Source organism: Mangifera indica, chromosome 7 (assembly GCF_011075055.1).
Source record: "Mangifera indica cultivar Alphonso chromosome 7, CATAS_Mindica_2.1, whole genome shotgun sequence".
Taxonomy (NCBI): Eukaryota; Viridiplantae; Streptophyta; class Magnoliopsida; order Sapindales; family Anacardiaceae; genus Mangifera; species Mangifera indica.
This window is the reverse complement of record NC_058143.1, coordinates 12,168,110-12,177,403: the sequence shown is the minus strand read 5'-3', so window position 1 is coordinate 12,177,403 and position 9,294 is coordinate 12,168,110. Positions and strand designations below refer to the sequence as shown.

General features: G+C 33.5%; 2 protein-coding genes across 3 annotated transcripts; both read right to left on the bottom strand.

Moving 5' to 3' along the window:
• Positions 1-1,594: 1,594 nt before the first annotated feature.
• On the bottom strand, positions 1,595-2,371 carry LOC123219923. Its single transcript, XM_044641893.1, has 3 exons — positions 2,180-2,371; positions 1,962-2,087; positions 1,595-1,885 (listed from the first exon to the last, which is right to left on the bottom strand). Exons 1-3 carry the CDS (start codon positions 2,291-2,293, stop codon positions 1,703-1,705), a joined length of 423 nt encoding a protein of 140 aa, XP_044497828.1. The 5' UTR covers positions 2,294-2,371; the 3' UTR covers positions 1,595-1,702.
• Positions 2,372-4,546: 2,175 nt separating this feature from the next.
• Positions 4,547-8,150, bottom strand: LOC123221166 (probable UDP-arabinopyranose mutase 5). Of its 2 annotated transcripts, none has more exons than XM_044643906.1 (3): positions 7,815-8,150; positions 5,979-6,108; positions 4,547-5,761 (listed from the first exon to the last, which is right to left on the bottom strand). In XM_044643906.1, exons 1-3 carry the CDS (start codon positions 7,926-7,928, stop codon positions 4,719-4,721), a joined length of 1,287 nt encoding a protein of 428 aa, XP_044499841.1. In that variant the 5' UTR covers positions 7,929-8,150; the 3' UTR covers positions 4,547-4,718. The 2 variants fall into 2 exon arrangements, with proteins under 2 accessions (XP_044499841.1, XP_044499840.1); XM_044643905.1 differs by having other exon boundaries at positions 4,547-5,895; positions 7,815-8,145.
• Positions 8,151-9,294: the final 1,144 nt, after the last annotated feature.

The following is a 9,294-nucleotide window of genomic DNA, read 5'->3' as shown; positions in this document are numbered from 1 at the left end:
GGATGAGATTGGTATTCCTTCTGGAGCGGCCATAGAGATTGTAAAATTATAATCACCTCTTCAAGCATAAATTTTTGTTATTTCAAAAGAGTTTGAAACATTATCAAAACAAGAATTTTGAGTACTTTTTAGGAAGATTGTAGGGGAACTGCTATATGTGGTGGCTAACCAATTGTGATTGTCACAATAGCAGAGGTTTGAAGGACAAGAATAAACGTATATAGAGCAATGCAACACAATCACTTAGAAAGTAAGAAGACACAGTCACTTTTCTCATTTCATAGTGTATTCCGAGAAGATTACAAAATTCTAGTTGAAGGTTTGGTTAGATATTGGATAGGTCTGAGGTGGTTTGGACATATGAGATAAGAGTGTAAGCTAAAGTAATGTCGTTTTTTCCTTTTTTTTTTTCTTAATTGATGATGGTGAAGATTGTGTTAAAATGCATGATGTTGTACATAATTTTGTATGATCTAAATACAACCATGAGTTCATGGAAAAATTTGGCATTGGTTTACAAGAGTAGACAAACAGAGATACATTTAAAGATTTCACATGTATCTCGTTGACAGCAAATCATATTAGGGAGCTACCTAATGGGTTGAAATGCCCAACTTTGCAGACTTTATTGCTGCAAAAAAGATACAGATTTGGTTGGCCTAGTTGTTTCTTTCTAGAAATGAACATCTCAAAGTTTTAGTTTTGGGACAGACCTACATCACAACATTACCTAATTCCGTTTTCCATTCTTATAAATCTTAGAACATTAGACATTAACTGTTGCAAATTCGGTGACCTCTCTTTAATGGAAAGCTATGTAAAGTTGAGAGCCTCAACCTTTCCAAATCTGCTATTGAAGCCCATTTCCTTTGGCCAATTAAGTAATCTGAAGATCTTAAATAATTGCAGTGATTTAACACTAATACCTCCTGATGTTATACAGTTACTTGAAAAGTTGCAGGAGTTGTACATTAGTAGATTCTGGAAATGGGAATGGAGAAGCAATGTCAGGCTTGCTGAGTCACAAGCCTTGTTTAGATTCACTATTTTGCAGATTTATATTCCAAGTCTTTGTCTCTCACCAAAGTTCTTTGTCATTTCAAAACTTGTCCAAGTTTATATTAAGAACAGGCCATGTTAACGACTATTTGGATAGAAGTGGATACTCCTTGCAAACCAACATTTCAATGATTTCTAGACAAATTCTTTGTTCTTTTGTAAAGAGCTACAACAAGGTTATTTTGACTTTTTTGGTATTGCAGTGCTATGGTGGTCGGAGGCTGACATTCTCACCAGGTATCAATGAACTTAAGAGTCTGAAAATTTGAGCAGGTACAGTTTACTCAAATGGGAGGTAGTGATATTGGGTAACTAAGATTCTAATGGATTGTAGTGAAACATGATGATTCCGAAAGGCTTTGGCAACAAGTGCTAAGTCAACAAAACGTACAAACCTTGGTTGTTGAAAACAATTTGGTTCTTAACTATCATTACCTTGTTTCCTAGCTGTTTGTCAGCATATCCCATTTATGACACCCATTTCTACTTGTTAATTTATTGCAAAAGATATTTAAAAAGAATTACCACCAAGAAACATAGGTTTATTTTCTGTAGGTTTAAACTGAACAACGTTTTCTAGCTGTCATAAACAGATTAGTCAGAATAACATAATAATAATAATAATAATAATAATAAATAAAAATTAGTTCTTCATGTTCATGCTTTTCCTGACTTCCTCAGCATTTTGTTTGACAGTTTCCTTGGCATTCTGAGCTGAATCTTTAGCTGAACCCCATGCTTCTTCCACTGTTTGTTTTGCCTTGTCTGACATATCTTGTGCTCTTTCTGCCATCTTTCCAGCCATTTCCTTTGCATTTTCATTCATCTACGCACCAATTTTAAATAAATTAACAATATAATAAAAAAATGAAATTAATATACAATGTCTTAATTATATATACGTGTTCAGCAGTAGAGGCAGCCTTGTGTTTGATATTTCCTCCCGCCTTCATTGCCTCATCAGCCCCTTGTTTAACTGCCTGTGATGCCTTATCCGTCGTAGACTGAGCATTTTTATGTGAACTTGCCTATAACCAAAACAATTATTGAGCAGTTATAATGACTACCAATTTGTCCTAATGATGATTTGAATACTAATGATAAATGCACATAGTAATACCTGAATGTACCGTGGGGCTCCAACCACAAACAGTCTGGGATTCCATGTGCTCGTCCTGGAAATTGCAACTCTAACATGCCCAACTTTTGTGGCAGCTGTGGTTAAACTTGCCATCTCTTCTTGGTATCTCGATTATTTTCTGAGTGGGTTTTTTCAGTTCAGAAAAAAATATTTTGAACATAAATTGTGTGAATAAATGAAGTATATAAAGAGGAGAATATGCACATCCATTTTGATTATGGGTATGCCTTTTACAGTCAATTAGATCCATTATTTCAGAGAATGACTGGTTGTGGACACAGCTTTTTACAGTCAACTAGATCCATTAATCCAGGGCCGTTCCATTACTAGATTCAGGATTTATACTTATTTTCTTTTTGCATTTTTTTTTAAAATTTTGGTCAGATTGGTTGAATCATGTAATCTTGACCGAAACTCAAGTTTGTGATTTATAGTTGATAAAAAAATTAGCTGCACGATTTTTAATTATTATACCGGTAAAAGATAGGCCAAAGGACTTATTCCCACCCAAAGATTAGTGGTTTTATTTTATTTTTATCTATTAATTTTGAAAAACTTAAATAGTCACCTTTCTATTAATTTTTGTAGTTTGTATCAAATATAAAATTGTCATTTAATAAAAATATTTAAAAAACTTAAAATGATCATATTCCCCCCCTAAGGATTAAAAATTTAATAATTTTCCTTTACCTAAGGTTTAAAAAATCATCATTTTTCTTCTAAGGTTTTGATGACAACTCTTTGGTGAAAATATCTTCTCTGACAACAAAGAGAAAATGCCAATGGTCTAAAAAGAGATTGTCACCAAAGAGTTGCCATTGAAACCCTAGGAGGGAATAATGATTTTTCAAACTTTGGGTGAGGGGTGGGAGGAAAATTGTTAGAGTTTTTAAACTTAGGAGGAAAATGTGATTAAATTTTTAGTTTTTAAATATATTTTTACTAAATAATAATTTTACTATTAACACTAACCGTAAAAATTAATAAATAAGTGGGTGTTTAGACTTTTCAAAATTAATGGATAAAAACTTAGGAAAACACTAATTTTTGGGCGTGAATAAATCCTGTGGCCTAAAAGATAATATAAACTATGATCAGAGATAGTCAAATTCCAATTTTACTTTATTTGTTAGTTAAGTTACTAGTAATAGTTAAAATTCACCTATTATTTCATAATATTAGCCCACTAATTTAATAAATTGTATAGTCACAGAGAATAAATGAATTTAAATTAAAGAACTAAAATAATTGAGACCAATTTATTAAGTTAAATGCGCACAGTAGTATACCAAGTGATCATTAAGGTTTTTTATACTTTATACAATACACCCGTATGCACGCGTTTACAAGTACACTCTCACATGCATGAAAATGAAAATCAACCGACACCTGCCAAGTGTTGTTGGGAAACTTTCTTTTGATGCTGAAAAATAAACCAACGTATTTACATAATTATGTGAAAATATTAAGTGAGAAATGTAATCAAAGTACTATAGAGTTAAGGGTTTGGTTTGGTCATACGATTAAGTCCTATCACTGCTATGATGTTATGTACTCTTTTGTACAATGTGTTTATTGAGTACAATTACAAATGAAAAGTGTCAATCTTTGTTTAAGAGCTGATAGAGATATAAACATCTATTTTTGTTGAGATGGGAGACTGAAACTTTCAACTAAACAAGCCAAAGGGAAGAAGATGATATGACGCATGATATGATAACTTATTTGACGATGTGAAATGATGATGTTGACATGCATGATGATATGGAGTCATGTAAGAAGCTTAATACATGTGAGATAAAGATTCTAAATTGTTTGCAAGAATTGCATTAAATGCTTGTTCATCTCCTACTCTATTAAACAATATCAACCATTTTACATCTTTGTAAATGATATTACATCTCATCAATACTTTTAGTATCAAAACATAAGCTCACTGCGCTTGTCCTGCGTTGGGCATGCTATCTGCACAACACTTCAGACATCTCTCTTGCCGCAGAGACTTGGAATTAGCAGTAACGTTTCAACATCTTGTGGTAAGATATGGCAGAAATCATACACGAGACTCAAGTCGCCAAAGCCTCAAGATAGCATATAAGAGAGGTTTTTCCATTAATTTATAATCCAAGAAACCCCAATCTCGCATTCCGTATCCAAATTCGAAACTAGAATTTTCGCCGAACCTTAGAAAACAAAAGACAATGGCCTTTATGGACTTGAACTCATAACCTTGAGGGAGCCTTGTCAACAAATTCTAAAACCATAAGCATGAAACAAGGTATGCAGTCTTCGCAATCCGAGTGCGTTAGTAAATCAAGGGAATCATAGCAATGCCAAAGAACCAAATTAACAAAGGAATAACAATCATCCCTTTTAACTACATAAAATTGTTTATTTCTGTTCCAAACATAGGATACTGAAGTTTATTGGTGCATGATAGAGTAAAATTGCAAAACTGGAAAATCCATGAACTACAAATGATTAAAACAATCATCAACAAGAAAGCTAATACTATCTCCTAACCAGATGAGGCAGATGCAACAGACTTCCAAAGTTTAACCCACTGCACCATGGCATCGGCCGCATGATTGAAAACAGGATCCACAGAACCAAGTCGCTCCTTCACTGATTTTGCTATCTCAACTACACAATCTTCACTAGTGGTTGCTGTTCGCGGCAGCCTCACAGACTGAAAGAAAGGTACAACCTCCTCCATCAGCTTCACCCCTGCCCACTCCTTTTTCAAGCTTTCAATTGGATTACCTTTATCACTTCTCCAGACATATGGCAGCCCGGTCTTCACTCCGAGGCCTAGATGATCGCACATTACCTTGGCACACATTCCAGACCAAATATCTTCAATTGTTTCCCACCTCAGTTTTCCTTCCCGAGCCAACCTCAGTGCAGGCAAAAGTGCAGGGCCAACTGTCTCACGTTCAAAAGCAATGTTAATACCACTGACAGGCAGCAGAGCCCTAGCTGGAACAGTCATAACTAAATCAACATACTGAGAATTCCTTTGTTGTGGCTTAAGGGCTTGAGTAGGAGCATCATAATCAGCTAAGTTGAGCCACAGACCACACGACAGAGCACAGGTCACCCCACTTCGCAAGCTAAATGGATACCCACGAACAAAATCTGCTCCCTGACGGTAAGGGTCATAGAGTGTATTAAAGAAGAAAGGGTTAGCTGGAGTGGTAAGATTGGTAATATGCCGAGCAACAACATCTACTAAATTGCCCTCATTGTCCCTAGCTGGAAGGCAGTCATCATCAATAGAGATGATGTATTTCTTCTTAGATACAAGATATCCAAAATACCTGCATGAATAACCAGAGAACAAAATAGTACTGGAAGCACCCACAACTTTATCAATGTCAGGTTTAGTATAGACATGATGGTCAAAACCTTCTGGTATTTTGAGTTGCTCCTTGAGATCAGGATCTTTAACAATTATCAAGTGGAATTTGGAGAAAATCGGTCTCCATTCATTCAAAAATGATGTCAGGTCAGGTTGCAATGCGCCAATGACAATGTCAATGTCACTGTCTTTGATGCCTTCTTGATTCATATTCCCAAATTGGAATAACAATATCCAAAGCCAACTTCTTCAATCTCCTAAAAGCAGTGTGTGTCTGATTCAAATATCTTCAAAATGTACAATTTTGTAAACTCTTAAAACTTCTCAGAACATCCTGTTGAAATAATATATATAAAATGTCAGAAAGTTCTAAACTCATATTTTCAGGGGAAAATTGAAAAATTCTTTGCTACTTACTGGTGGGAAGAACAGGAGTGAGGATATGCTTGATATTAAGTGTCTGGATCAGAACGAGGACTTCATCTTTTCCAGAGGTCATAAACAACTTTAAAACTTTCTCATTCAGTTTTCCAGCTTTTAATGTTCTCTGCCAATTACCATAAAAAATGTGATATTAGAAGAATCAAAATATAACAAACAAAAAAAGGGGCACAATGATAAATTGCAAGACAAAGTAGTCAAATAATGTATCAGTTACCAACAGTGTTTATGTAGGTTTCAGCTGAGGATCTAACAAAAGCTATCACACAAACTAGTTTAGTGAAACACATTCTACCAGCAGTTCAACTCAGACATATTGCCACCAATAAGTGGCCACATAATTTTAAGCTAGACACACAAATTAAAGTTTTTTTTTTTAAATTTTTTGGTAAATAACACAAATAAAAGTTGCGAGATTATCTGTCAGAACCAGTCTGAGCTAAAAGAAAAAGGAAGCAATTTAAACAACTCCAAATCTAAATTTGCTTTGCACATCTGGGATATTAATGGATTTAACTAGCCTAGTTATCAAGAAGAACTGAAAATTTAAAATAGATCAATATGCCAATGTCAAGGCCTTGTGGCCTAATAACACGCAACAACCTCGTAACCATTTCAAGTCTTCAAACTTGATACCAGCCTCATTTTTTCTTCTTCATAATCTGCCAGTGGCCGGATCTAAGTTTATTCTATTTCACCTTCACATTATCATTTCAAACCTCTAATTCTTAACAAGCAAAAACCTGACCGATACTGTCTCATCTACTTAATCTAACTGGTGCCCACAAATATTTGGGATCTACTTAACATGTTCTTTTAGTTTCTTCTATGTGTAACTATGATTAGTTTACAATCAAGCCAAAGTCAACCCCAGGATAAAAGACCAATTACAACCTAGTTCAGTTAATCATCAACTAAACTCAAGTTTCAGAACAACCAGCAAACAGTAAACCAAACAAACCCAACACATTATATGAGTATTGATTTTTCTCAGATCTTCAGCAAAATCAAGCCATCCCATCTCATATATAAGCTCAATGTCCACATGATTTGGTCAATCATTAGGAAAACCCAATTCACAAAACAATTAAAAGAACATTTACTTTCATCGGACAAACATTAAAAAATAAGAAATTACAGCAATTTTCAGCAAATCAAGTCAACCCCATCCTGATTTGATCAATCTTACTCCCAAAAGGTGACAAATCAATGAGAAAAATAATTTCCTATCACTCCCAAAAAAAAAAAAAAAGAGACAATCAATTCATTTTCATCAAAACTAAGCCGAACCCATATCATTTCCACCACAAAACATCAATCTCAACCTGATTAATTCAATCAGCAGGACAAATCCAACGCACAAAGCAGTCAGGAAAGCGTTTACTATCATTAAAAAAAAAAAAAAAACAAAACACACGTAAAAAATAACATGAATATCAAACAAAATCAGGCAACCCCATATCATTTCGATAACTAAAGATTGATTTCAAGTCAATCAAAGAAAACCCATCCTATTTCTATCACAAAGGATAATCTCAACCTGATTATATAAAACAAAAATACACCAACACAAGTCACAAAACAATTACCTAATCATTTATCATCATAAAAAAATAAAAAATAAAAAATACGATCCCTTCATTTTCAGTGAAATCAAGCCAATCCCATATAGATCCCTCAGCAAGAGATCAATTACAACCCGAAATCCCCAATCTTCCGCCAAACCCACACGAAAAAACACTCACAGAAAACCAAAAACAAAGAAACGAGAGTAAAAGCTAAAAAAGTAGTCAAAAAAGAAGAAGGGCGTACCAGAAAGAGATCAAGAAGTATGTGATCAGGAAGAGGGGAAAGATCAGAGAAAAGGGAGAGATTAGGCACGGCCTTATCTATAGTTAAAGAAAGCAAAGATGGCGAGGTTCTCATTAATTCATTTAATGAAAATAAATAAAATTAATTTTAAATTAATTAATAAAACGATGTAAAATTGAAAGGAAGGAGAGAGAGGGAATGGATCAACGATTAGCCCCGAAATAAGTGCAGGCTGCAACGGTCTCTGTGTTTACCAAACCCTGTGTATTCTCCGTCTCTTTGGTTTGAATGACCGACATTTTTGTCGCACGTATGTGGCATGTGCTTATGAATTTTGCCTTTCAACCTTTTGTTTGTTTTTGTCCAATTTTTTTATTTTATTTTACATTTTTTTCCAAATAATTCTACACAATTGAACAAGATTTATGGTGTTTCCATGCTATTTTTTAAATTTATTTCTTTTGTTATATTTGTAGTTAATTTAACTGATAATTGCTAGCATGAATATCGCCCAGTTATATACTTCTTTTAGAAGAAAGAAATACTAAAAATAATTTACTTAATTACGAGTTTGTCTTATTTAACATGATTGATTAAATCTCAATATAACATTTAAGTTTGAATGAGATTTCTTGTAAAAAAATTTGAAAAAAACTAAAAAAATTGGATTTTCACTCATTTAAAAAATATAGGATATTGAAATATATATATAAATTTGTTTGTAGTCTTATATTGATTTTGATTCTTTTCAAATAAGATATTATATCATGTTTAATAGAGATTTTAAGAAATGGTAAACTTATTCACTCTATCAATAATTGTTTCAAATATAGTGTGTCAAGGAGTAAAATTTTTGTCAACGAAAAGCACACAAAATCAGTAATGTGGTTTTGCACAAGAGGTAGTGAATGAAATTTGTATTGTGTGAAAACAAAGAACGAAACAATATTTATAAAGTAGTTTGACCTACTACTCGAGAATTTATGTTTACTATTATGTTATAAATGAACTATGATCAGATCTGTTAAGGATGCACTCTTGCATATGAGGGTAATGAAATTATCCGTGAGGCTAATTAGAATATTTGTACGTGTTCAAGATTGTTTGCCCCATCTTCCTTTTTACAATCCTTGAATTTATAAGATTAAGAGAAATGGTTAATTGAGTTATTACATAAAAATGGTCTCAGGTTTTAGCACACTAATTCTAGACCTCTAATTAACTTTCTCTAAGGAAAGTGTGTGATAATGGATCTAAAAAAGATAGGAGTTGATCACTGTCCTGTAATGATTAGAGATAAAATTTAGTACCAAGTTCCTTCTTGTTTTGAATAAATGGACTTGTGTTTTGGATTGACAAGCAGGTAGATTATGTAATCTAGTCAATGCATACTTCTGCAAGACTAGTCACTAAACGATGGTTAGGCGTCAACAACACAACTTTTTTGTGTTTTGCTAAAGGAGATTTTATGACACAACAA

Bases quoted from the DNA above. Each gene is read 5' to 3' on its own strand.
- LOC123219923 (XM_044641893.1), bottom strand. From the start codon at position 2,293: ATGGCAAGTTTAACCACAGCTGCCACAAAAGTTGGGCATGTTAGAGTT. The intron at 2,088-2,179 runs GTATTACTATGT...TTTTGGTTATAG, and splicing joins GAGCCCCACGGTACATTCAG to GCAAGTTCACATAAAAATGC. The intron at 1,886-1,961 runs GTATATATAATT...ATTGGTGCGTAG, and splicing joins CTGCCTCTACTGCTGAACAC to ATGAATGAAAATGCAAAGGA.
- LOC123221166 (XM_044643906.1), bottom strand. From the start codon at position 7,928: ATGAGAACCTCGCCATCTTTGCTTTCTTTAACTATAGATAAGGCCGTG. The intron at 6,109-7,814 runs GTACGCCCTTCT...GGTAATTGGCAG, and splicing joins TACTTCTTGATCTCTTTCTG to AGAACATTAAAAGCTGGAAA. The intron at 5,762-5,978 runs GTAAGTAGCAAA...ATATGAATCAAG, and splicing joins CACTCCTGTTCTTCCCACCA to AAGGCATCAAAGACAGTGAC.